A 26,837-nucleotide genomic window follows, 5' to 3' on the forward strand; every position below is an offset into this window, starting at 1 on the left:
GGGGTTTCACCGTGTTCACCAGGATGGTCTCGATCTCCTGACCTCGTGATCCGCCCACCTCGGCCTCCCAAAGTGCTGGGATTACAGGGGGTGAGCCACCGCGCCCGGCCTGTACTCTTACATTTTTAACATGTATCCCTCTGAGTAATATGAGGACTTTAGATAGCTTTAGCTCTAACTCACTTCCCTTTCATCTGCCACATTGCTGTTGCCCAGTATTTTAGTTTCAGTTTGTTTTTACTTTCCCAAATGTGTTGTTACGGTTATTTCTAAATCTTTAATCCTTTTTTAGATATTCTCACATTCTTACCAGTTTGTGTTTGCTTATTTGTTCATCATTGCTTCATTCAAAGTCCTTCCTAAAGTACACCTTTAATGGTGCTTTCAGCAGTTTTTTGGGGAATGGTAAATTCTCGTTGTTATTTTTCTTTTACTCTTGAATAGTTAGTACAATTAAAGGTGGGATAGGGATCTTCCCTCAGCACTTTGCAGATATTCTTCCCTTTTTACTTGGCATTCATTATGCTGAGAAGGCTGCTGAGAAGCTGAGAAGGCTGCTGTTGGTGTAATTGTTGCTCCTGTGTAGGAAATTTGTCACTTCTGTCTTTTCTCACATTGAAAGACTGCTTTTAAGACATTCTCTTTGTCTTTGGTGATATGTAGCGTCACTACAATGGAGGGTATTTTTTGTTTTGTTTTTAGAGTGAAGTTTTTGTTTATCTTGTGTGTGATTCACTGTGATTCTTAAAGCTGAATATTTATGTCCTGCATCAATTGTGGGAAAACTCTCAGTCATTCTCTCTTTGAATATTTTCTTTGTCCTCATTATATTTATTTTCTCCCTCTGGAATTCCTATTACTCATTGATTGGTTCATTCATCCGACAAACGTGTATATATACACATGCATATATATATAGAGAGAGACCCTGCTGAGTGTCAGATGCTGTCCCAGGCACTGGGGACACAAGCAATGAACCAAAACAGCTGAAAGCTTCATTCCATGGAGTTTATATTCCGGTGGGGAACACAGGCAATCAACAATAAACAGAAATACATGTTGTTCAACCACAGACTCCAAATGCTATGAAGAAGAAAGCAGAGTACAAGGTTAGCAAAAGATGGGTGCTGATAAATTTTCATATCTCTTGCTTCTTCTTTGTTATCTATTTCTCTGCCAGGCTTTTTGAGTCATCCTCAGATCCAGCTTCCATGTATATTTTCTTTGCACAGCTGTGTTTTAAAGCCTTCCCATTTTTATTATTTTGCATGGCTGTGTCACAAATTACTGCAAACGTAGTGGCTTAAAGCAGCACTCACCATGAGCTCACAGTTGTGTGGGTCCGACGCCTGGCGTGGTGTAACTGGGTGTTCTGCTCAAGATGTCACAAGGTTCAGGACATCAAAGTATCGACTCGGTTGAGTTCTCGTCTGGAGGCCCTGGGGAAAAAGTCCACATCCATGCTCACTCTTTGTTGTTGGCAGATTTCAGTTCCTTGAGGCTGGAGGACTGAGGTCCCATTTCCTTGCTGGCTGTCAGCTGGGTCCATTTTCAGCACCTGGAAGCCACCACATTCCTGCCATGTAGCCTAGTCTGTCTTCAAGCCAGCAATGGTGAACAGAAACCCTCCCAAGCTTCGAATCTCTGACTTCCTTTTCTGTGACCAGCCAGAGAAAAGGGCTCGTGTGGTCGGGTTAGGCCTACTCAGGTCATCTCCCTGTTTTAAGGTCACCTGTGCCACAAAACGGAACCTGCTCTGGGGGGTCGAGTCCATCCTCTTCACCTTCCAGGGGATTTTGCAGGGCGTGGACACCAAGGGCCAGAAGTCTTGGAGCACATCTTAGAATTCTGCAATCAAAATGTTAATGATTGTGGTATTTCCTTTTTTTTTTTTTTTTTTGAGATGGAGTCTCTCTCTGTCACCCAGGCTGGAGTGCAGTGGTGCAATCTTGGCTCACTATAGCCTCTGCTTCCCGGATTCAACTGATTCTCCTGCCTCAGCCTCCCGAGTAGCTGGGACTACAGGCACCTACCACCATGCCTGGCTAATTTTTGTATTTTTAGTAGAGACAGGATTTCACCATGTTGTTCAGGCTGGTCTCAAACTTCTGACCTCAAGTGATCCACCCACACTTCTAGAAATTTTATCTGTTTTTTTTTTTTTCTAGTTTTGAGGGAGTCTTACTCTTTCCCTGTGGATTCTCTTCCTTCTTTTTCTTTTTTCTCTGTCTTTGGTCACTCTAGACATACTTATTTTAGAGCAAGCTTTTTCAGCCTGTGTGGCCTGTGGGCCAAATGTGGCCCAGGATGGCTTTGAATGCGGATCATCACGAATTCGTAAACTTTCTTAAAACATTTTGAGTCTTTTTTTGTGAGATATATGTATGTGTGTATGTGTATGTATATATATTATATATATATCAGCTCATCAGCTGTCGTCAGTGTTTAGTGTATTATGTGTGGCCCAAGACGGTTCTTCCAGTGTGGACCAGGGAAGCCAAAAGATTGGACACCCCTGTTTGAGAGTCTCTGACATTGTCCTGTTACCCCAGGTGCTTGTCCGCTTCCTGTGTGTCGGCTGGTGGGGGATCACTGTTTTCTGGGTTTGGGTTGGGCGCGTCCTCATCAGGGACTGTGAGTTTTATCTGCAGGAGCTCCCTGTCCTCTGAGGGTGGAAGTGTCCTTTCCCTTTGATTTCTGGAGGCTCAGGCCGGGAGGTTTTATGGGCAGTCTCCCTCTGGGAGCAGCTTTGTGGTGCTGCCTCTGCCTCGGGTGGTCCAGTTCAGATCCCACACCCATGAGGATGAGTGGCGTTAGCGACTGCACCTGGCCGAGGAGAGCTCTTTTTGGTGGCACCTGTTGGACTCTGCAGAACGTATTGATGGATAGGGTTCTATGGGTGGAAAGCCACCAGCCCAGAGTCCTCTCTGCTTTCTGGGACCCCACCCCACGCTGCGAACCCTCTTTTTCTTGCAGAGGAGGTGCTTCCTGAGAAGGAGAAGATCCTGGACAAGCTGGAGCTGAGCTTGACCCACAGCAGAGGGGACGGTTCTGAACTCAGGCCAGGTCTGGGGCTCTTCTGTGTTCTCCACCTGTGCCCCATGGTCCCTTGAGGGTGCCCTCTGGACCCTATTCAGCCTCCCACAGTCTCCCAGGCACTGTCCCCTTGGCCCCAGGCCTGATTGGAGCTGGCAGCTGGGAGCCTGGATTCACCAGCACCTCACAGCCAGGGCTGGGGACAGACTCTCTGTTCCTCTCTCCTGAGCCCTGCTGTGCCCCAGCCGCGGAGTGAGAGGAGAGCTGGTCATAGAGCCTGGCCTGGGGGATTTGGGGCTCACTTGGAAGCTTTGCATACCTCTAGGCATTGGAATGTTGTGGAACAGTTGTCCTCAGATCAGCCCCCTCAGGCAGCTCTGTGTCTTTGAACGTGAGCTGTACTTTTCACAGCGCTCTCCTGTCCTGCTCCCGGGTGGTCGTGATGTGGTCGGGGAGGAGCACTAGGGCCTGGAGCTAAGCCTCCCTGCCCAGGACAGAGAGAGGGACCGTTGGCTTGTTTGAGACCCTTCTGGGCAGCGAGCCCCCTGAGGACAAGGGGATGTATTCTGCTTGCCTCCTGGGTCCCCAGTGCTTGGCAGAGAGAGGCCCCTGGGCACTGTTTTTGGATGGATGAAAGAATGTGATCTGTCCCTGGCAGATGACACCAAGGCTGAGGAGAAGGAGCCCATTGAAACACAGCAAAATGGTGACAAAGAGGAAGATGACGAGGGGAAGAAGGAGGACAAGAAGGGGAAATTCAAGTTCATGTTCAACATCGCAGATGGGGGCTTCACAGGTATTGGTGTTGGGGGAAGGGCAGAGAGCTGAGGCTTCCTGACTGTGGGTCCCAGGAGTCTAGATAAAGTTACCCAGTGGTAATTTTATACTAGAGTGTGACTGGTTGATAGAAGTCGATTGTATAACCTTTCTTAGCAACACTGGAACACTGGACCTCTGGGGGTGGAGGCAGTGGCAAGTAGGGAGGGAGTGGCTCTCCAAGGCTGCCTGTGTGTGAAAGCTGGGGCACTTTTCATCCTGCTGACCTTGGCTCGTTTCCCAGAGTTGCACACATTGTGGCAGAACGAGGAGCGGGCTGCTGTGTCCTCGGGGAAAATCTACGACATCTGGCACCGGCGCCACGACTACTGGCTGCTGGCGGGCATCGTGACGTATCCTTGGCCAGGCTGGGCTGGGCAGGCACTTGCCTGTTCCTCTGTGGACCTTGGGGAGAGCCCTCTGAGGGCTCTGGGGAAGCCTTCCTTGCTCTTCCTCAATCTTCCTGGTTTCTGGCGGTGGCTAGAAATCCTTGGCATTGCTGCGTCGCCCTCTCCCCACCGCTGTCATCACAGCTTCTTCCTTGTGTGTCTGGGTCCATGTTTCCCTCTTTTTTTTTTTTTTTTTTTGAGATAGAGTTTCACTCTGTCACCCAGGCTGGAGTGCAGTGGCTTGATCTCGGCTCATTGCAACTGCCGCCTCCCGTGTTCAAGTGATTCTCCTGCCTCAGCCTCCTGAGTAGCTGGGATTACAGGTGCCCACCACACCCGGCTAATTTTTGTGTTTTTAATAGAGACAGGGTTTCACCATGTTGGCCAGGCTGGTCTCGAACTCCTGACCTCAAGTGATCCACCTGCCTCAGCCTCCCAAAAGTGCTGAGATTACAGGTGTGAGCTACCGTGCCCGGCCTTTTTCTTTTTTTTTGAGATGGAGTCTCGCTCTGTGGCCTAGGCTGGAGTGCAGTGGTGCGATCTCAGCTCAGCAACCTCTGTCTCCCGGGTTCAAGTGATTCTTCTGCCTCAGCCTCCTGAGTAGCTGGGACTACAGGCATGTGCCACCACGCCTGGCTAGTTTTTGTAATTTTAGTAGAGATGGAGTTTCGCCATGTTGGCCAGGCTGGTCTTGAGCTCCTAGCCTCAAGGCCTCGGCCTCCCAAAGTGCTGGGATTACAGGCGTGAGCCACCACGCCTGGCCCCAGATTCTCCTCTTACAAGCATACCAGTCATTGAATTGAGGGCACACCCTAATGCAGTGTGACCCTTTCTTCATTACATCTGCAAGTACCCTGTTTCCAAAAAAGGTTCCCATTCACAGGTGCTGGGGGCAGGACTTAACCTTATGCACCCCAGGTTGTTGGGGTGAGGAGTTAACCCTCTGAAGCCCCAGGGCTGTGTCTGGTGAACCCAGGGCATCTGTCAGTGTCTGCTGATACTGTCACTGTTGTGTCATCAATATGTTCATCGTGTAGCCTGGCTTAAGGACTTGCCTGAGAGCATACAGCCAGGATGCCGATCCCCGGGCTGGCCCCTCCCTCTGCCTGAGCTGCCTCCCCCTATGGCCCCACCTCTTCTAATGGCCAGGTTTGCCCTTAACGGTGCCCCACCCAGGCACGGCTATGCCCGCTGGCAGGACATCCAGAATGACCCGCGGTACATGATCCTCAATGAGCCCTTCAAGTCTGAGATCCACAAGGGCAACTACCTGGAGATGAAGAACAAGTTCCTGGCCCGCAGGTTTAAGGTCAGTCTTCTGAAGGGCCAGGGGCTGCAGGAGTGGGGAGGGACGGGTGTCAGGAGGGCCCTCCCAAAGGCAAAGGAATTAAAGAACAGCAACCCCTCCCCATGTACCTGGGTCACGCGGCCATGAAGCAGTCAGTAAGTCCATCAACTAACAATGGTGGATCCTTGCTCTGGCCCTGGCCCCACTGGGGAGTATCTGCCACCTTGGGGTGATGAGGTACAGAGAACCCAGCTTGGTGACAGCTCCAAGGGTTGGCCACCACCAGGCCAGGGTGGGCGGCAGATGGCAGTACGTCTCCTTTCCCTCCTTTCTGCCGGGAACCTTGGCCTGGGGCGGGCGCTGGTGGAGGACGGAGGGTAGCCATTCAGGGGGAGAGGCCGGGCCGACGCTGCCCTCTACCCCCAGCTGCTGGAGCAGGCGCTGGTCATTGAGGAGCAGCTCCGGAGGGCCGCGTACCTGAACATGACCCAGGACCCCAACCACCCCGCCATGGCCCTCAACGCCCGCCTGGCTGAAGTGGAGTGCCTTGCCGAGAGCCACCAGCACCTGTCCAAGGAGTCCCTTGCTGGGAACAAGCCTGCCAATGCCGTCCTGCACAAGGGTGAGCGAGCCCTGCCCCCCGCGGTGTGCCCCCCTCAACCTTCCTCCTGCCCAGCCAGTGCTCTTGGCTGTAGATGAGGGCGCTGATGGGGTAGGGGCTGGGGACAGATGTCAGCCCAGAGGGTGGTGGACTTCTGGACCAAGATGGGACAGTCCTATCATCAGACCCCTCATCTCCCCTGGAGGGAAACTGAGGCTACTTGCTTCTCCAGCCTGTTTCTCAAGCCCTGTGCAGGCCCTGACCTGGGCTAGTGACACACAAAACCACGAAACTGTAAAGGCTTCTGAGTCCTGACAGCGTGCCTTAAATGCGTTGTGTCTTTAGCCCGGGCGATACCCATCAGCCTGGAGCCTTCTCGTTGGCCCTGTGTGGGAGGGGGAAGTCGTTTGCCCAAGATCTCCCACGATTCAGACCTTTGGTGCTGGCTGCACATCTCTGCCTGTGGTCACGGGGTACAATTCTGCCTTCGGGGCTCCCAGCTGGCTGGGGGAGGGAGTGGCCCTGTGGTGAGAGTTGCTGGACCCATCCCCGTGCCTTGCAGCCCTCCTTGGTGTACTCCCACCCTGTGCCTAGCAGGGCCTAGGGCTGCAGGCCTCCCTGAGGTCTCTTAGGAGGGAAGCTTCTGGCTGCTCATCTGCAGCCCGTGGGCCCCTGCCGAGCCCAGAGGGGCTCCTGGGAGGAGTTCTTTGGAAGCTTCTGCAGTGTCCCCCACTTGGCAACGCTGCCTGGCAGCTTGGGAGGGCCTGGTGCAGAGCACCTCCTGGTGCCCGGTTCTGGGCGAGTGCAGTCATACACCCTTGCAAATAAGACCCAGCTCTTGAGCTGCCTCCCCTGGCGTAGCTCTTCATCCCTCCATCCCTCCCTCATCCCTCCATGCCTCTGTCCTTCCATCCCTCCATCTCTCCATTCCTCTGTTCTTTCACCCCTCCATCCCTCATCCTTCCATCATCCCTCATCCCTCCATTCCTCTGTTCTTTCACCCCTCCATCCCTCATCCCTCCATCATCCCTCATCCCTCCATCCTTCCACACCTCCATCCTTCCATCCCTCCATCATTCCTCCATGCCTCTGTCCTTCCATCCCTCCATCTCTCCATCATTCCTCTGTTCCTTCATCATCCCTCCATTCTTCCATCCTTCCACTCCTTCATCCTTCTATCCCTCCATCATCCCTCCATGTCTCTGTCCTTCCATCCTTCCATCCCTCCATCCCTCTATCCTTCCACTCCACTCCTCCATCCCTCCATCCCTCTACCACTCCACTCCTCCATCCCTCATCCCTCCATCATCCCTCATCCCTCCATCCTTCTACCCCTCCATCCCTCCATCCTTCCATTATCCCTTCATCATACCTCCATTCCTTCATCCCTCCATCTCTCCATCATCCCTTCATCATTGCTCCATTCCTCCATCATCCTTCCATTTTCCCTCCATTCCTCCATCTTTCCACCCCATCCCTCCATCTCTCCATCATCTTCCCATCCTTCCATCTCTCCATTTCTCCACCCCTCATCCCTCCATCATTCCTCCATCCCTCCATCATCCCTCCATCCCTCCTTCATCCCTCCATCTTTCCATTCCTCTGTCCCTCCGTTATCCCTTCATCATCCCTTCATCCCTTCATCCCTCCATCTTTTCATCTCTCCATCATCACTCCATCCCTCCATCATCCTTCCATCATCTCTCCATCCCTCCATCCTTCCACCCCTTCATCTGTCCATCTCTCCATCATCACTCCATCTCTCCACCCCTCCAACCCTCCATCATCCCTCATCCTTCCATCCCTCCATTATTCCTCCATCCCTCCATCATCCCTGTATATCTCCATGTCTCCACCATCCCTCCATCATCCCTCCATCATCCCTCCATCATCCCTCCATCACCCATCCCTCCACTATCCCTTCATCCCTCCATCCCTATATCTCTCCATCATCCCTCCATTCCTCTATCTTCCTTTCATCCCTCCATCTTCCCTCCATTATCCCTCCATCCTTCCAACCCTCCATCCCTCCATCATCCCTCCATCCCTCCATTATTCCTCCATCCCTTTATCTCTCCATCATCTTTCATCATCCCTCCATTCCTCCATTATCCCTCTATCATCTCTCTATCATCCCTTCATTCTTCCATCATCCCTCCATCCCTCCATCTCTCCATCATCCTTCATCCCTCATCCCTCTATTATCCCTCCATCATCCCTTCATTCCTCTATCATCACTTCATCATCCCTACATCCTTTTATCTCTCCATCATCCCTTCATCATCCCTCCATCCCTCCATCTCTCCATCCTTCCATCCCTCCATCCCTCCATCATCCCTCCATCCCTCCATCATTCTCCATCTCTCCATCATTCCTCCATCTCTCCATCATTCCTTCATTATCCCTCCATCCCTCCATCTTCCCTCCATCATCCCTCCATCTCTCCACCCCTCCATCCCTCCATCATCCCTCCATCCCTCCATCATCCCTCCATCCCTCCATCATCCTCCATCTCTCCATCATTCCTCCATCTCTCCATCATTCCTTCATTATCCCTCCATCCCTCCATCTTCCCTCCATTATCCCTCCTTCTCTCCATCATTCCTCCATCTATCATTCCTTCATTATCCCTCCATCCCTCCATCATCCCTCCATCTCTCCACCCTTCCATCCCACCATCATCCCTCCATCTCTCCATCATCCCTTCATTATTCCTCCATCATTACTCCATCTTCCCTCCATCATCCCTGTATGATGTCTCCATCCCTCCATCCTTCCACCTCTCCATCCTTCCATCCTTCCATCCCTCCGTCATCCCTCCATCCCTCCATCTTCCCTCCATCCCTCCGTCTTCCCTCCATTATCCCTCCATTATTCCTCCTTTATCCCTACGTTATCCCTCCATCCCTCCATCCTTCCACCTCTCCATTCATCCATCCTTCCACCCCTCAATACCTCCATCATCCTTCCAGTCTCTCCATCATTCCTCCATCCCTCCATCTTCCTTCCATTCCTCCATCTTCCCTCCATTATCCCTCCATCATCCCTCCATCCCTCCACCCCTCCATCCCTCCATCCCTCCACCCTTCCATCCCTCCATCCCTCCACCCCTCCATCCCTCCACCCCTCCATCCCTCCATCCCTCCACCCTTCCATCCCTCCATCCTTCCATCCCTCCACCCTTCCATCCCTCCATCCCTCCATCCCTCCATCCCTCCACCCTTCCATCCCTCCATCCTTCCACCCCTCCATTCATCCATCCTTCCACCCCTCCATTCCTCCATCATCCTTCTATCTCTCCATCATTCCTCCATCCCTCCATCTTCCTTCCATTCCTCTGTCTTCCCTCCATTATCCCTCCATCATCCCTCCATCTTTCCACCCCTCCATCCCTCCATCCCTCCACTCCTCCATCTTTCCATCCCTCCATCCCTCCATCCCTCCACCCTTCCACCCCTCCATCTCTCCATCCCTCCACCCTTCCATTCCTCCATCCTTCCACCCCTCCATCCCTTCACCCCTCCATCCCTCCATGCTGCCATCCCTCTGCCTCCCACCACAGTCCTGAACCAGCTGGAGGAGCTGCTGAGCGACATGAAGGCGGACGTGACCCGGCTGCCATCCATGCTGTCCCGCATCCCCCCGGTGGCCGCCCGGCTGCAGATGTCGGAGCGCAGCATCCTGAGCCGCCTGACCAACCGTGCCGGGGACCCCACCATCCAGCAGGTCAGGCTCGGCCTGTGTGCCCCGGCCCGAGCCCCCTGGCGTGCCCCTGGGTGGAGGCTGGGTGGGGGGCCTGAGACCACCTGTGAAGCTGAGTCCTTGCCTCCAGGGCGCTTTCGGCTCCTCCCAGATGTACAGCAACAGCTTTGGGCCCAACTTCCGGGGCCCTGGACCGGGAGGGATTGTCAACTACAACCAGATGCCCCTGGGGCCCTATGTGACCGGTAGGTGCCCGTCCGCTCCGGGCAGCATGCACACGGGTGCCCGCCGGGCCCGGCCTGCCTGCTGCTGCCGACGCCAGGCAAGCCCGGTCTCCTCTTTTTTTGACAGATATCTAGCCGTCCCCGAGACTTCCCTGTGTTGCAGCGCTCTTTTCCAGCTGAGGTGAGGGCTGCTGGGTGCTGCTCTTCATCCCCGCCACCCCACTGCTGGCAAGTCAGGCCTGGCCACAGTCAGCCCCGTCCCTGCACTTGACTCCTGTCCCTAAGTCCTGGAGCTTTTACTGCCTCTGGCGGCTTTGAGAGTCACCCACCTGCCTGCAGCCCCTCTACCTTGCCCCCTTGGCCCTGGGACCACCTTGTGGCCCACATGTCTGTCCACTGGGAGGCTGGGGTGGCAGGATGTGAAGGGGTCTGCGGACTTGGGTGAGCTTCTGTGTGTACACGTGTGTTCTCATTTGCACACATGTTCCCAGTGCAAGTCAGAGACTGCTGCCCCTGCCTGGAGCGCTGTCCTGCCCCTGCTGTTCTGCTGGTGGCGGACATCACATCTTGTCTTACACCCTCACTCCCTGCCCAGGACCAGGAGGGTGGCTGAAAGTTTTATGGGGTTTTTGGCCAAGAGAGGGGGCTTATTTCTTTTTTTTTTTTTTTTTTTGAGACGGAGTCTTTGCTCTGTCACCCAGGGTGGAGTGCAGTGGCGCGATCTCGGCTCACTACAAGCTCTGCCTCCTGGGTTCACGCCATTCTTGTGCCTCAGCCTCCCGAGTAGCTGGGACTATAGGCGCCTGCTACCACTTTTTTGTATTTTTAGTAGAGACGGGATTTCACCATGTTAGCCAGGATGGTCTCAATCTCCTGACCTTGTGATCCACCCGTCTCGGCCTCCCAAAGTGTTGGGATTACAGGCGTGAGCCACCGCGCCCGGCGAGGGGGCTTATTTCATAGAGACTGCCAGTTCACTCTGGCCTTCTTCTCTGGGGCCACCAGCCTCCACCACATTGTCTGTCCCTGTGGGAACTGTGTCTTGCTGGTGGAGGCTCCAGAGGGGTTTCCTGGCTGGCTGCCCCTGCCCGCTGCTGCTTCCTGGGTGCTCTCGGAACTTTGGGTGTAGCTCATGGTCTGGCCCGGCAGCCTGTGGCTGGGAGGTCGTGGCTGGGGGTCCCGATCATAGTTGATTGTGATAGGCGGAGAAGCAGCTATAGGCTGTTGGGTACCACCCTGTTGCCCCCTATAACCGCCCAGCTGCTTAACCCACTGATTTGCCTTTTGCAGCCACGCCTGCCGGGCCACATGCCCGACCCCCATGGGAGAGAAAAGCTGCCGCCTTTTTAGGAGCCAGCACCACCTTGGGACACAAAGGGAAACCGTGTAATGCCATCGCATGGAGGACGAGGCCCAGCCCGGCTGGGCCAGAGCCCAGAAGTGCCACCTCATCATAATCCAAGTGTTCTTCCATACAGCGTTGCCCCCACCACCACGCCGGACGTGCCCCCTTGCCACCTTTTCCAGATGACTTCTTAGAAGAGATTTCATTTATTTGTACATCTTTTGCACTTTCCTATTGAAGACTTGAACACGTTTGTCTTGATAAAAGTTGGATGACGTATGGAAGATTCGAACCTGCAGCACTGACGTCTCTTTACCGATGGGTTCCAGACCCAAGGTAGCCCTGGCACTGCCCTGTGGACTCGGCCCAGCTGGGGAGGACATGGCGCCCGGTGCCCTGGGAGCCCTCAGCGTCCCCTGCCTGTCCTGTCTGCACCTGTGTGACTGCCCCTTCTGTTTCAGCCCCATGCCCGCTTGGAGCCTCCCAACACCAGACAGGGCAGGTTTGGGGAGCCCCTGTCCAGCCCAATGGTGAGACCCTGGCTGACATTTCCCCTCCTTCCTACCAAGGCTGGAGGCCGCCAGGTGTTTGCTCTCTCCTTGCGGGGAGGAGGATCCTCTGCCAGCAGGTGTCTGTCCCTGGCCCAGTGTGTCTTGAAGGCCCTGAACTCTGTTACCAGTGGGGGACCTGTGGCCCCGGCTCTTCATGGCAGGCAGAAGCGTATGATCCCAGGGAGGGTGGGCTGGGGAGGGCCAGCGCTTGCCTCAGAGCCACTTCTGCGTTTGGGGTTTGCCTTTTGCCAGAGGTGTGGTTAAGGGCAATGATAGCTGGCGCCCAGCAAGGAGGGTCATGGGCCCTGAGCTAGCCCAGGAGACCCTGGCCCTGCCCTGTGCCCTGGGATGCCTGCCCCGCCCACCTCCAGAGGTGGAACTGGGCTGCCCCTGGGGGCCTGGACTTGTCCCATTCCCCCGTCCCTGGAAAGGCCCTCCCAGGACCTTCCTGCCTGAGGCTGCACTCTTGGAGGGCATGGGGAGAGCTCTGCCTGAGGGGGACTGGCGCCAGTGCCCTCTGCAGACTCCCCCTAGCCGCAGCACCAAGGGCTTGCTGCCTTGTCTCTTGCCAGGAGCGCTCTGGAGTCCCAAAACCATCTTCCCACATGTAGGTTGTTGGAATCCCACCCACTGCCCTGGCCCCTGGCCCTCCAGGTTGGGGACGGAGATGGGGAGCAGGTCAGGCCCTCCCTAGGCCTGTCTGTGTCTGATCCTCCTCCCAGCTCCAGGTCCCACCTGGAAGGCATTTCTGAGTCTTGAACGGAGACCTTCCCAGGGAAGGTGCCTTGGGTGCAGAATCCTGGGAGTGTTAGGAAAGGGCTCCGTGAAAAACCCAGCTGGGTCTGGGGTGGAGGTGCCCACAGGGGCTGGGGCTCAGCTCCCTGGAGAGGGCCTGCCTGGGACTTAGTGGGCCAGGGCTGGGTCAGGATTCACCGGCTTGTGTTGCAGACACTGGAGTGATTGCCTGGCCCTCCCTAAGCCCCAGATGCCTCACTCATAATGAGGCTGTCTCTGAACCCCGGAGGGCGGGACCCACGAGTCCTTCATCTTGGCACACTCCCACACTCCAGTCTGGATCCAGGTCTGGAAGGCCAGCCTGACCCTGACACTGCAGGTGGGCGTAGTGGGGAGCACCCTGGAGTGGAGATGATTGTCAGCGGGCTCACATGTGGTTTATCCACACGCATGTTGTGTGCTTTGCAGTGCCTCCCGGCAAAGGCTCCTGGCTCGGGTCACAGGTGAGGTGACCTGCCATAAGCTCACTCTTGTGCCCTCATCCCCAACCAAGCAGTGGCCAGCACTGCGGTTGGCTCTCACTGGGAGCAGTGCCCACCTTCCTTGGCCCACAGCAGATAGGTCCCGAGCAGCAGGACTGGAGGCCTGTGGCGGTCAGGGTAGGGGTCTGTGTCTCCACCCCAAGGGCTGATGGTCCCTCCCCTGGGAGTCCCTCCTTCCAGGCAGCCTTGCTGTGTCCCTTTCCTCTCTGCCTCCCTCCCAGGCCTCGCCAGGGCTCCCTTCTCCTCTGCCTGGTTAGACTCGGGCACCCAGGAAAGCCTGGCCAGAGCTCCTTCGGGTCTGGGCCCCTTGCACTGCCTGGTCCAGAAGGGGTGGTGCTCTCTGTGGCCGGCCCCCCGGAGCCCGGGAGGGGTGGGCTGCTAGAGTCAGAGCGGGTTTGGGGCTGACCAGTTTGGGAGAGGAGAAAAGATCTGAGAGTGTCTTCTTGGTTGTCAGTCATCTCTGCCGGAAGTGGTGATGGTGGCTTCCGTGTGTTTGGCATCTTCTGGCTGGGTTTGGTTTTTGCTACTGGTGGAATCAGGGTCCTCAGGCATGAGCATGAGCCCAAAGTGCCAGTCTGCGATTGGAGATTTCCAGCCACTTTATTTAAGCCAGTGCTGAGTAGGGCTTCTGCAGAGCCACATTTGAGCCACGGTCTTGGAAGGCATTGCCCCGTGGGCTCAGGTTACTGGGGGTGGAGTGAGCACGTCTACAGGACCCTCACCAACATGCCTGAGGCGGAAGCAGCGTCCCCCTGTGAAAACCACCTGCCGAAGCTCCTGTGTTTTCTGCAAACTTGGCTTCTCCCAGGGGCGGGCCGGACTTTCCCTGCCCTCTGTCATTGAAATCCTCCTGCTTTCGGGGGCTGCCTTCCCAGAGTCCCCCGGGTGCTCCCCTGCCCAAGTCAGGAGCTGACCAAGCCTTGGCCCCATGACACCTGCAGCCCTCACTCCTGTCATCCCAGGACACTTGAGGGCCCGAGGAGGTGGAGCGGAGAGTGGGCTCAGGGACTGTGGGAGCCGGAAGTCAGGTGGAGCTGGTCAAGTGTTGGTCACTTGGAGCCTCCAGTGTGCGTCGGGGTCCATGGGCAGGGGACAGGGCATGGGTGCGGGCCGAGGCTGGCATGCCTCTCTGCCCTCACCGTCTTGGTGACCTGGCCTCGGCTCCTCCCCAGGTCTCTCCTGTGCACGGCCCAGCCTGGGTCTCGGAAGCTGCTTCCTGGCCCGTTTTCTATGTCTGGAAGTTTACAGGTTGTGGTGCATCAGCCCAAACTCACTGGCATTGTGTTTTGTTTTGTTTTTTTTTCTTTAATTTTCAGATTTTTTTTTTAACAAAGTATTTTTTTAGGTGCGATAACCCAGAAAGGGCCCATTGGGTGTGTGTGTGTGTCCTGAACTCCTCAAGCAGAGACTGCAGCCCAAGTACCCTTGGAGACGAAGGGACGGTCCCACTGGCCCGTGGGGTCTGAGTTCAAGGGTGTGGAGGGAGCAGACTCCACCGGCCCAGGCCCAGCAAACAGGGGGCTGATCCCCTTCCCCAGGCACAGCCCCAGGCTGGCAAAGGGAGGGTCCTGGACTGGGTGCAGGGCGCGCCAGGAGTCCCAGCCAGGGTGGCCCCGGCGGGGGTGGGTCGAGCTTTGGAAGCCAGGCTCTCCTGTGAACCGTAGCTTGTCTGGTCTTCGCCCACGGGAGGCTGGACAGAGGCTGTAGCCAACACAATCACCTTTCCTTTGTACTCTGTGTGTATGTTTTGGTTTTCTGTGTTTTAATAAATCCTTTGGGAAAGGATTTAATCAGAGGTTTTTTTTTTTTTTTTTTTTTTTTTTTTTTTTTTTTTTTAAGATTCAAGATTTAGAATGGGGTGGGGGCTGGGGCCAGGGAAGAGTGGTGGGGGGTGAGGGTGTGTCCGGAAGCCTTCTCTTGCCTGGGATGGTCATTTCACGGGTGCAGGGGCTCAGTGGGAAGGGGGGGAGAACGAAACAGGGGTGTGCTGGGGTGAGGCCCCTTTCACCTGTACCCCAAACATATGCCATGAGAGCTTCTCCAGGCCTTGACCTCTGTCCTTGTGAGAGCAGCAGCCAGCCAGGTCCCCAGAGGACAGCAGCCGCCCAGCAAGCAGCTTTGGGCCCTCAGAGTCGGGGAAAGCGAATGTGTGTATTGGGGGCGGCAGGGGAGGCGCTGGGCCCCTGGGCTGAATCCCTTGGGAGAGACGGTGGGGGAGGTCTTCTGACCACCTTGTCCCCAGTCCCTGTCCCTGATCTCTCTCTCTCCACGGGCCCTTTCCAACCCACCTGCCTTTGGCTGCAGGCTCGGTTTGGGGGAGACCCCAGCCCCTGCTGCTGGCAGCCTTTTCCTCCCCTCCCATGTGGCCTGACCCAGCCCTGACCCTGAGGAAGTGAGGGGAGCACAAAGGCGCAGAGACTGATGGGTGTGGGCTTTATTTTGTCATTCCATAAATACGGTGGCTGTGTCGTGATCTGAGTCTTGTTTGGAAGCTCGAGGCATAGGACAGTCTCTGCCTAGGTAGGGAATGCAGTTAGCTGAGGAACCACGGTCGGTTTTAAAAAAAAGACGGGGGGCGGGGAGGGAAAAAGCACATTATTTACATGACTGGACAAGGACAGAAGATGGGAGGAAGCCCGTCACTCCTCGGGACTGCAAGGCTGAGTGGGAAACGGTGGGGGCTCCGCAGCACCCAGCAGGGCCAGCGCCCTCCCTTCTAGACCCCGACTGCCCTTGGTCTTCTGTTCTTTCTCAGATGGTCCCACCTAACACCCCCCCCTCCAAGGGAGGACCTGGCCCCAGGAGGCAGAACCCCCTCACATCCTCGCTATAGATGGGTGTGGAGCAAACAGGACATCCAGGAACCAGGTTGTGGGAAGAGCTGCGCCAGAGGCTGCGTGCATCCTGGCACTGGGGTCTTGGGCCTCACCAGGGGCCTGGCCTCTGTTTGGCAAACCCACAGCCTTCAGGGGCTCAGCTGCCCCAGGTGTGGCTTGCTTTAAGCAGCAGTGCCCACCCCGGGCACCACCTCACGTGCTGGTCCCTCTTCCAACAGTGGGTGGGGCTGGGGTGGCAGTAGGGATGGGGCCAGCCACCCTCCCTGATGGTGAAGGTGGGCCACCTGCCCTCTGGCACCATTGGCCACTGCAGGACCGTGTCCTGGAAGGAAGCGGGCGACCCCCACCTGGGCCCGGGGCCATAGGCTGGGACCTCCGTTGGGAAGGGACTTCCCCGCCCCACACTCACAGGGCTGCTTCTGGTGAAGTGGGCAGCAGGACTGGGTGGAGTCCCCCGGGACTTGGTCTACGAGGAGGGGCAAGGGTTCTAGGTGCCGGGACAGCATGAAGGTGGGCTAGGAATAGCAGAAGCTGTATCCCTCTCCTTGCCTCACCCCAGCCTCTCCCTGCTGGCCTTTCTGACTTACACACGTTTCCCAGGCCTTGGCCCATCCAGGACTGGACAGCAGGCTCCTACCGGACAGCAGGGTGGAGCCTTCTGGAATAGTGGCTCCTCCAAGGGCAAAGTGGGAACAGAGGTGCTCGCGCTGAGGGTGCGCCTTGGGGGCAGGACACACAGGCTTCCCTATGGAGCTAGCTGGCGAGGGGTGGGGGTGGCTTAGGTGGAGCCCTGCCCTGTGCAGTCAGCAAAGCCTGGGTACTGCTCAGGACACAGGCCTGGGCCTGTAGGTGGCACCCCCGCACCTGCAGATTTCCTGGCATCCCCAGCCCTCCGGCCCAAGCTGCACAGGGGTGTCACTCTGGCCTGTCCTGTCCTCTCTCCCCTCTCCCCAGTCTGTTCCAGGTGCCGGGCAGTGGGAGGGGCCAACAAGCCCCGGCCATCTTTCCAGGGGGAGGTTCCCTGAGGTCTTTTCCTACATTGTGGGGGCCGCCGTGGGGGTGTAGCACCCCAGTCCTGGGCACAGAAAACCCCAAGGACCCTTTCTTACTGAAAGGGTCCAAGCATGCTCTCTGCAAAACTCCAGCCCACCACCTCAGTGCAGAACAGCGGCCTGGGGTGGAGGGTGGCTTTAGAGAAAGTCTACAGGGGCCAAGAAGAGTGCGTCCTTGAGCACAGGACCGGCCTTTGCTGCCACCTGCCACGGTGTGGCCAGCAGCCACGGTGCAGCTAGGAGCACATGACCATAGGGCCTTCCGGGGCCACGACAGGGGTGGCCAGACAGAAGGGCCTGCCCAACTGGGACCCCTCCCATGTGCTCCGGGCATCACTGGCATGAGGCTCATCACTGGTGTGTAGGAGGAAGATGGTGGGATGCTGAGCTAGAAATCGCACCCCTACACTTTTTGTGGCTCCCAAATTGTAGAGCTGATCCCCCTGGGGTCCCTGCCCCTGCCAGCAAGGGTGGGGGTGGGTGGGGGTCAAGGGCCAGCTCGAGCTTGGTAGGCATGGCCCCCGCCGGGACCCAGTGGGGCAGGTTGGAGCAGAGAAGGATGAGGGAGGAATCTGGGTCAGGCCCAGATTCCTGGAGCCCTTGGAAAGTGGGAGGTGGAGGAAGACCCCCAGTGGGAAGGCCCCTGCCCCAGCGACTAAGGCCCTGGCAGAAAGGACCCCTCGATGGGCCAGACCCCTTTTCCCTCTCCCCTTACACGGGGTAGGGATTCTCAGCAGAGGAGAGGCCAGCCCTGCCTGCCCCAAGAACCCACCCAGGCTTTGGCCCGGCCTTGACTTGGGGAATCTTGGGAATCTTTGGACCTTGACTTGGGGAATCTTGGCTGTGGCTGGGAGAAAGCTGGGTGATCTTGGAGGATGAGCAGAGGCGACAGGCTTGGGTGGGGCTGCTCGAACGTCCTTCCTAACCAGTGCCGTCCCCGGCACAGATCAGGACTTCGACGTTGTCCGGCGAAGCAGTGGGTGGTGTCTGGCAGCGACTGGGAGATCATTTCCCGATGACGTCACAGTGTGGTGTTTTCTCTTGGATGCAAACCACACTCTTCACTTGGCTTCAGAATAGCTTAAGCGAGCGAACAGAGACTAGGAGGGAATGGAAACTGTCCGAGCAGGCGGGCGGGGGCGGCTTAGGATCTGTAGTCCTTTTTGCTGTAGGGTTTATTGCCCAAAATACTATCAATCTCGTGGATAATGGAAGACGACAGTTTTGGAAGGACCTGCGTGCAAGAACAAGAATGAATCAGAATCCCACCAAAAAGATGGGCCTGGCCTGGGGAGGAGGCGGGTGAGGCTCTTCCAGATGCTCGGCGGGCCAGGCCCTGGTTACCCCATCACATCTGGGCTCCATCTGAGGCAGATGGAGGCCACGCTGCTTTTGTGTTCCAGAAGGTCTGGGGCAGAGAGGAAGCATGCCTGGGTCTGTGAACTCCCCCTCAAATGTCAAGGTGCCCTAGAACCTTCCTGAAGGGTGGTGGCAGCAGTGACATAAAATGCAAACTTCAGGCCAAATACTGGACTTCCATGTCCCCGACGGCTCTTTCCAGCTGCGCCTGCCTCAGCTAACAGCACCGCTACCCTTCCGGGTGATACACCCGGAGCCCGACTTCCACCTCGCTTTCTCACCCCCACATCCAGTTTGTCAGCCAGTCCCGTGGGCCCCCACCTTCCCAAACATCCAGGATCCAACCACCACTCCCGTCTCAGACCCGCAGCTGCCACTTCCCATCAGGGCTCTCTGCTTCGACTTTTGCTTCCCAAAGCCTCCCCGACGGAGCAGCCGGAGAGCAGGCTCCCTTTCCAGGCTGAGCTGCAGCTCGCCCTCCTCTGCCCACAATTTTGCCACGGCTCCCATCTCACTCAGAAGTCCTTGGAGGTGTGCCATGCCTCTCGGGATCTGCGCCTCTCGGGATCTGCCCCTCTCAGGATCTGCCCCTCTGCCCCAGGCCTTCTTGGGCCTTTGCATCAACTGTTCCTGCTGATGGAAGGTTCTTCCCGTAGGCATTTGCATGGCTTACTCTGCATCTCTTTAAGACTGCTCAAGCACCACCTTCTCAACAAGCCCACCTGACAGGCCCCCTGGAACCTGGGTCTGCAGCGCCACCGTCCCTGGCCCCAGTTCCCATCCCCTCCCCTTATCTCTGGCTTCTCTCCTACGGCGCTCATCCACCCCGACACACATTTTTTTTTTCCTATTTTTTAAAGATGGAGTCTCGCTCTGTCGCCCAGGCTGGAGTGCAGTGGTACAATCTCGGCTCACTGCAAGCTCCGCCTCCTGGGTTCACGCCATTCTCCTGCCTCAGCCTCCCAAGTAGCTGGGACTACAGGCGCCCGCCACCACACCTGGCTAATTTTTTGTATTTTTAGTAGAGACAGGGTTTTACCGTGTTAGCCAGGATGGTCTTGATCTCCTGACCTCGTGATCCGCCCGCCTCGGCCTCCCAAAGTGCTGGGATTACGGGCGTGAGCCGCCGCGCCCGGCCGCCCCAACACACATTCTAACCTCCTTGTTTCATGCAGTTAGTGTTCATGTCTGTTCCTGCTGGAAAGCAAGCTCTCCAGGAGCAGAACTCTGATGGGTCATGGACGCATCCTGAGCGCCTAGAACAGAGCCTGGCATGCAGGACGAGCCTGGGAGGATGCACGGGACAGGGCTCGGGCTGGGATGGGCGCTCTGCCCAGCAAGGCCTCTCACGCTCACCTGTATTGCCCCAATGTTCTCCATGAGCTGGTCCGTGTTGGAGGCCCCCAGGAGCACGGAGCTGACTCCCTCATTCCTCAGGCACCAGGCTGTGGGGGTGAGACCCAAGGTGAGGGAGAAACATCCACCACAGGGGCCCCTGATGGTTCCGCCTGACTGGGCCGAGAGACCCAGCATCTTGGTCTGGGGGGCTGAGGGTGCCTAAGAAGCCCTGCAGTGCTGGGCACGGGCTTTGCCTAAGAGGAGGCTGGAGGTGGCATGGGGGAGCCCGTTGCTCCCTAATGGAGAGGTGGCCCAAGTGCTCAGCGCTCCCCATCCTCTTCCCATGAAAGGCGGAGCCCCATTACCCATGGCTGGCAGATGGAGGGGATGGCCCAGGTCCTCAGGGACTCCTGACATCCCCCTAGAGGCATGGGGTCCCCACCATGCCCCTTAGAGCCCTATTACCTGAGGCTGGCTGGGGGATGATGCCCAGGGATCCCTTCCCTCTCTCCCCAGGGACACTGGCCTCATGGCAACCTTGCCCTGTTACCTACGGCCAGCTGAGGTAGGTTCTGCCCAGGGACACTGGCCCCATGGTGACCCCACCCTGTTACCTATGGCCAGCTGGGGCAGGGTGCAGCCCAGGCGCTCGGCGATGGCCTGCAGCTCCTTCAGCTTGGCTTGCTGGCGCCGGCCCTCCTCACTCAGGATCTTGTCCTTCAGCCACTGGTAGCCCTGGTTGTGGGGGAGGGGAGCAGCACAGCTACAGATGAGAGCAGGTCACCTGGACCCCCATGTGCAGGGGCTGATGGGCTCATTCCTTCTGGACCCTTCTTCCTCATAGGGGCTCTTCTCATCTTGAAGCCAGGGCAGTGCCCCTGCCCCAGGCCTCTCAGGTAGGGGAGAGTGGGCAGTGGGCCGGGCATGGGCTAGTGGATGAGCGGGGCCTGTTCAGGCTCTGGAGTGCAAAGACTGTGGTGCTGGCCCAACCCCAAGGCAGGACAAGGAGGCGAGGTGCTGGCCTTCCTTCTCTCAGGAAACTTGGCAGCCTGGGGTCTTGGCTGCCACCTGCGGCCCAGAAGAACCTCCTGGCCCTACGGAGTGCTCTCTCCCCGGCCATCCCCTGCAGAGGATAGCAGGGCCTCCTGGAGGGGTGCCCTGACCTTGCCGTGGGATGGGAGGAGTCGGGGGCCAGGGCTGTGGGCCCCAATGCTGAGACTGCTGGCTGGACAGACTTTCCTGGCCTGCTCCTTGTTCCCCAGATCCTGCAGTTTGGGGACCCTCCTGAGAACTCCCTTGGAGATTGTGTGGTAGGGAGGGGCGCCTGTCCCAGGGTCACCTCCATGTGGCTCTGCAGCCCCCATCCTGGAGCCCAGGCCCGGGGTTCTCAGTGGTGGTAGAATTCTGAATGCTGGGCTGTGGTGGGGGCAGAGGTGGGGGGATGTGGTGGGGGCAGAGGTGGGGGATGTGGGGGGGCCAACATGTACGAAGGGGGGGATGTGGTGGGGGCAGAGGTGGGGGGATGTGGGGGACAGAGGGGGGGGAGGGGATGTGTGGGGGGATTGGTGGGCAGTGGTGGGGGGATGGGGTGGGGGCCAGAGGGTGGGGGGAATGTGGTGGGGGGACAGAGGGTGGGGATGGGGGGTGGGAGGAAGAGGTGGGGGATGTGCGTGGGGCCAGAGGTGGGTGTGTGGTGGGGCAGAGGTGGGATGTGGGGGGCAGAGGTGGGGGATTGGTGGGGGCAGAGGTGGGGGATGTGGTGGGGGCAGAGGTGGGGGATGTGGTGGGGGCAGAGGTGGGGGGATGTGTGGGGGGGTGGGGGATTGTTGGGGCGGGTGTGTGGGGGCAGAGGTGGGGGTGTGGTGGGGCTGTGGTGGATTGGGGGCAGAGGTGGGGTGGTGGGGGGGGATGTGGGTGGGATGCAGATGTGGGGGCAGCGGTGGGGGGATGTGGTGGGGGGCAGCGGTGGGGGGATGTGGTGGGGGCAGAGGGGGGGATGTGGTGGGGGCAGAGGTGGTGGGATGTGGGGGCAGAGGTGGGGGGATGTGGTGGGGGGATTGGTGGGGCAGAGGGGGGGGATGTGGTGGGGGGCAGAGGTGGGGGGATGTGGTGGGGGATGGGTGGGGGCAGAGGTGGGGGATGTGGTGGGGGCAGCGGGGGGGGATGTGTGGGGGCAGAGGTGGGGGGATGTGGTGGGGGCGAGGTGGGGGAGGGGGGGCAGAGGTGGTTGGGTGGGGGGGGGATGGGTGGGGGCAGAGGTGGGGGATGTGGTGGGGGGCAGAGGTGGGGTGGTGGGGGGGATGTGGTGGGGGCAGAGGTGGGGGGATGTGGTGGGGGCAGAGGTGGGGGAGGGTGGGGGGGCAGAGGTGGGGGATGGGGGGGGGCAGAGGTGGGGGATGTGGGGGGGCAGGGTGGGGGGATGTGGTGGGGGCAGAGGTGGGGGATGTGGTGGGGGCAGAGGGGGGGGATGGGTGGGGGCAGAGGTGGGGGGATGTGGGGGGCAGAGGTGGGGGGATGTGGGGGGCAGAGGTGGGGGCAGCGGTGGGGGGATGTGGTGGGGGGCAGCGGTGGGGGGATGTGGTGGGGGGCACGGTGGGGGGATGGTGGGGGCAGAGGTGGGGGGATGTGGGGGGCAGAGGTGGGGGAGTGGGGGCAGAGGTGGGGGGATGTGGTGGGGGATGTGGTGGGGGCAGAGGTGGGGGATGGGTGGGGCAGAGGTGGGGGGATGTGGGGGGCAGAGGTGGGGGAATGGTGGGGGGCAGGGTGGTGGGGGGGCAGCGGTGGGGGGATGTGGTGGGGGGCAGCCGGTGGGGGAATGTGGTGGGGGAGCGGGGGGGGCAGCGGGTGGGGGGATGTGGTGGGGGCAGAGGTGGGGGGATGTGGGTGGGGGCAGAGGTGGGGGGATGTGGTGGAGACAGAGGTGGGGGGATGTGGGGGGCAGAGGTGGGGGATGTGGTGGGGGGATGTGGCTGGGGGCAGAGGTGGGGGGGGATGTGGTGGGGGCACGAGGTGGGGAGGATGTGGTTAGGGGCAGAGGTAGGGGAGTGGTGGGGGGCAGAGGTGGGGGGATGTGGTGGGGGCAGAGGTGGGGAGATGTGGTGGGGGCAGATGGTGGGGGATGTGGTGTGGGCAGAGGTGGGGGGATGTGGTGGGGGCAGAGGTGGGGGATGTGGTGGTAGGGACAGAGGTGGGGAGATGTGGTCGGGGCAGAGGTGGGGGGATGTGGTGGGGGCAGAGGTGGGGGGATGTGGTGGGGGGATGTGGTGGGGGGATGTGGTGGCAGCAGTGGGGGGATGTGGGGGGCAGCGGTGGGGGGCAGAGGTGGGGGGATGTGGTGGGGGGCAGAGGTGGGGCATGTGGTGGGGGCAGAGGTGGGGGGATGTGGTGGGGCCAGAGGTGGGGAATGTGGTGGGGGGCAGAGGTGGTGGGATGTGGTGGGGCCAGAGGTGGGGGGATGTGGTGGGGGCAGAGGTGGGGGGATGTGGTGGGGGCAGAGGTGGGGGGATGTGGTGGGGGCAGAGGTGGGGGGATGTGAAAGGGCCTTTCCACCTGGGCCTGTGCCACAGGCTGGGCAGCCCCTCTACACATGGGGTCAAGCTGGAAGGGGCTCCATGTTCTCACGCCATTGAGCCCACCCCCAGCAGACCGAGGTGGGAGCAGCTGCGGCCCCTGGAACCCCCGCCCAGCCCCAAAGCAGCCGGCCCAAAGGTCCCACCCCTCCAAAATGCCTGTCCCTGCCCATCCCTCCCCCAGGCTGGCCCTTCACCTTCAAGGAAGCTCTTGAGTAGGGTGGGACGCCACTGTCGTACTTGCCGGAAACGATGCCACAGGCCAGAGGGGACCAGGTCATTGCGCCCACTCCTGAAGAGGAGAAGCAGGTGGAGTCAGGCCCTGGGCCCAAGGGGGGTGGGGGTGGGGCGAGGGGCCCGAGGGTGCCCACCTATCTTGTGGAACAGCTCTGGCAGCTGCACCTCCACCTTCTCGCGCTGGAACATGTGGTACTCAGCCTGCTCGCAGATGGGCGGGGTCAGGTTGAACTGTCGGGCCACCGAGTAGGCCTCCTGTGAAGGCAGAAAGGGGCCCCGAAGGCCCTTGCCCGTGAGCAGGTGGTGGGGCTGCCGGGGCAGCCAGGGAGTGGGCACCAAGGCGTCCCCGGAGCAGGCTGGCCCAGCAGCTGCAGCCCGGGCTTCCCACTGCTCACACTCATAGCTTCCCTGGGAGCCAGCGAGGCCCTGGTGAGCTGGGAAAAGGGGGTGGGTGGTGGGACCCCCAAGCCAGAGGGTCCAGTGATGAGCACCCCAGGCTCTGAACCACACAGCCTGGACGTTAATCTTGGCCCAAGCTGTGTGACCTTGGCATGTTACTGAACTTCTCTGTGCCGCAGTGTCCACATCTGAAAAATGGGCTGCCTGCGGCACTCGCCTGGTAAAGGCACTGTGAGGATAGCATGTGGGAGGGTCCCTGTGAAACCCCTGAACCTGACAGCACCGGGCACGTCCTAGGGGCCCAGTGGAAAGGCTGATGGTGCTATCACCCCGGAGTGCTTGCTGAGCTCCAGGGCATCTGCTAAGAGCTTCACGCTGACTCTTTCAGGGATTCCTCAGAATGGCCCCATGAGGGCTTGCCTAGCAGGCGTATTCTACAGGTGGGTAAACAAGCTCAGAGAGGTTAAGCCATTTGTCCAGGGCCACACAGCGCCGGGATCCATGCGGAATCGCCATCTGCAAGGCCTGCAGACATAACACCATCCTGTCCCTCCCTTAGCACCCAGGCATCGGTGCAGTTGGGACCAAAGGCACAGACCCCGCCAGAGCCTTGGGGTCTCCATAGGCAGCCTGTGCCTGGACACACACATGCCTCGCAGCCGCCATACCATGATCTCCATGGAGCTCCAGCGTGACGTGCCCCAGTACATGGCCATCCCCTGGTTGATGACGTGGGTCATGGCGCGAACCGTCTCTGTCGTGAGAGAAGGGGAAACCGCAGGTGGAGGGCGGCCGGGGCTCAGGGCCAGCCTCGGGACATTCTGCAAATACAGGCGGGACGCTGGGAGGAGGGACAGGGGCTGCAAAGATGTCTTGCAAGCAGTGTACTTCCTGGCTCCGAAGTTGGGTGTGGGAAGGGTTTTTTGGGATGAAAGAGAAAAGTGAACCACAATCCTAGAAGATTGTGAAAACAATTTCGCAGACTGGTTACAGGCCTGTGGAAATGCTGAAAAATGGGTTATGGATAGACCGTGATGTTTCTATGGCAGATTAGAGGGGACATCAAAGAATGTGGCTCTGGCTCCGGACTCTAGAACTGGGGGTTCTCTGGTCTGGGGAAGATTCGAGGGCCCTGATCACTCAGGAAGGACCAGGTGAATGCATGAAAGTTACAGGCAGATTGGCGGCAGGAGGGACACGTGTTTTTGCGTTTCTGGTCTCCTACTTCAGGCTATTCCAAAGTTTCATTGGAACAGAGTGGGCTGGAGAAGGAGATGTGGCAGGACCTGGGACACCGTATGGTCCCAGAGAATAGGGCTTCGGGGCTGAGCTCATGTTTCCCCTCATGTCCAGGAGACTGAGAAGTGGGCGTGGAAAGCCCTTGTAAGACCATGGCCCAGGTTCTCAAACCAGCCCAGCACCAGGCCAGAGTCCCACCCTCCTATTCCCCGGCAAGGGGTGGTCCCAGGGCCACAGGGGTCTGGTGCTCCTCCTGTAAGGGGCCCAGGCCTGGAGTGGGACAGTTTTGAGGCTCCACAAGGCAATGACCTGAATCATGGATGGCAGAGACTCCTAAGGCCCTGAGGACAAAATCGCAGAGACTCCACGCTGGCCTTCTAAAGAAGAGAGGAAGGACCCTCACCCCAGCGGCAGCGGATTCTTCCCAGTATTCAAAAATGTTTTTGAGACATAACAATTTGCCAGTTGTAGTTCCCTCTCAGCCTCATGGGGATGTTGTGATTTTAAAAACAGAACTTGGCCTCAAAATTTCAAATTTCAGAAGCCTCTTAGCTTTGCAGGGCGAGGGACTATGGCGCTAGGCTTCTCACGGGTCGGATACAGTGCTTGCAAGTTCGACCGCCAAAGGCAGTGTGGGAGTGAGTGGGAGTGCAAGTGTTTCTAAAAACAGCAACGACGTTGACCCTGGAAAAGCCCCGGCTCTCCCTAAGTGCCTGCTTGTTCTTTGCCCATGTTGCGTGGAAGCTGAGGTCCTGAAAATGCTGGGAGTGGGGCCGTTGGGAAGGAAGGAAGGACGGAACATGCTGGGTTTGTTCTGCAGGCTCCACCTCGGAATGGCAACGAGGCCACAAAGTGGCAGCGCTGGCTTCCCATCCCCTTCTGTTTTGGGAGTCGCTCCCTGAGCACCCCTTTATTGAGGTCCACCCTGAGCAGAACCTGGGGCCTCCTGAAAGCTAGAGCTGAGGCCACTGGGGTTTCTGGAGTGGTGGTCTCGGCAGACTCACCCAGGACCCCTGGCAAACCACCCTTGGCTTCGGCGCTTGCAGGCCCAGCCCTGCTCTCTGCTTCCTTCCAAGGTCAGAGGCTGTGGCTCCTGGGAACCCTCTCCGTCCCCTCCTGGGGGTGAGATCTGGGAGGGAGTCTGAACTCTCCAGGCCACCTCCCTGGGCCACCTGCTTTAACTGCCAACACCGATAGACCCGCAGGAATTGCCTGGTTGGGAAAGTTTCAGGAGAACCTAGAGGGTCCCAGGAGAACCTCTGACTACATCCTACCCAGGTCCGGCTCCTGGCCTGGCCGGCCTTGTGGGTTTTTAGAAACACTCTCGGGGCACCTGTGAACATGCAGCATCAGTACCCGGTTCTTTTCAGCCAAGGTTTAGGTCCACATGCTAGACATTGCTGGACAGAGGGAAGCCAAGGCCCCCAAGGCCAGCCCCGTTCCCTCACTCTCCCTTCCCGGCAGCTGTCTCAGGTCCCCAAGGTCCCAGCCAGTGAAACGACAGGCTGCCCTGCAGCGCCCCTTCCATGCAACGATGGGGAGATGGCGCTGACGGGGCAGGAGTCTCTGGCTGTCCTG

General features: G+C 58.5%; 2 protein-coding genes across 9 annotated transcripts in view; one reads left to right on the forward strand and one right to left on the reverse strand.

Annotated features, from left to right (window-relative positions):
- CHD5 (chromodomain helicase DNA binding protein 5) overlaps nt 1-15,019 on the forward strand; it is a 67,797-nt gene extending 52,778 nt beyond the window's left edge. The window contains exons 33-41 of the mRNA XM_010357408.2: nt 2,977-3,066; nt 3,695-3,832; nt 4,097-4,205; nt 5,418-5,550; nt 5,956-6,151; nt 9,693-9,856; nt 9,963-10,077; nt 10,184-10,237; nt 11,347-15,019. Of these exons, the coding sequence (XP_010355710.2) occupies nt 2,977-3,066; nt 3,695-3,832; nt 4,097-4,205; nt 5,418-5,550; nt 5,956-6,151; nt 9,693-9,856; nt 9,963-10,077; nt 10,184-10,191 (953 nt within the window). The 3' untranslated portion in view covers nt 10,192-10,237; nt 11,347-15,019. The remainder of the gene's footprint in view (nt 1-2,976; nt 3,067-3,694; nt 3,833-4,096; nt 4,206-5,417; nt 5,551-5,955; nt 6,152-9,692; nt 9,857-9,962; nt 10,078-10,183; nt 10,238-11,346) is intronic.
- Nucleotides 15,020-15,646: 627 nt separating this feature from the next.
- The window catches only part of KCNAB2 (potassium voltage-gated channel subfamily A regulatory beta subunit 2), a 111,869-nt gene continuing 100,678 nt past the window's right edge, over nt 15,647-26,837 (reverse strand). For 6 of the 8 annotated variants that reach the window (XM_010357415.2, XM_010357411.2, XM_010357412.2 and 3 more), the window contains 6 exons: nt 24,689-24,774; nt 23,756-23,876; nt 23,582-23,676; nt 20,430-20,550; nt 19,834-19,922; nt 15,647-18,352 (listed from right to left, as the gene is read on the reverse strand). In XM_010357415.2, the coding sequence (XP_010355717.1) occupies nt 18,263-18,352; nt 19,834-19,922; nt 20,430-20,550; nt 23,582-23,676; nt 23,756-23,876; nt 24,689-24,774 (602 nt within the window). In that variant the 3' untranslated portion in view covers nt 15,647-18,262. Of the gene's footprint in view, nt 18,353-19,530; nt 19,923-20,429; nt 20,551-23,581; nt 23,677-23,755; nt 23,877-24,688; nt 24,775-26,837 lie in introns of those variants that run through there. The other 2 variants (XM_010357409.2, XM_010357410.2) reach the window with 1 other exon arrangement.

Source organism: Rhinopithecus roxellana, chromosome 12 (genome assembly GCF_007565055.1).
Source record: "Rhinopithecus roxellana isolate Shanxi Qingling chromosome 12, ASM756505v1, whole genome shotgun sequence".
NCBI classification, from domain to species: Eukaryota; Metazoa; Chordata; class Mammalia; order Primates; family Cercopithecidae; genus Rhinopithecus; species Rhinopithecus roxellana.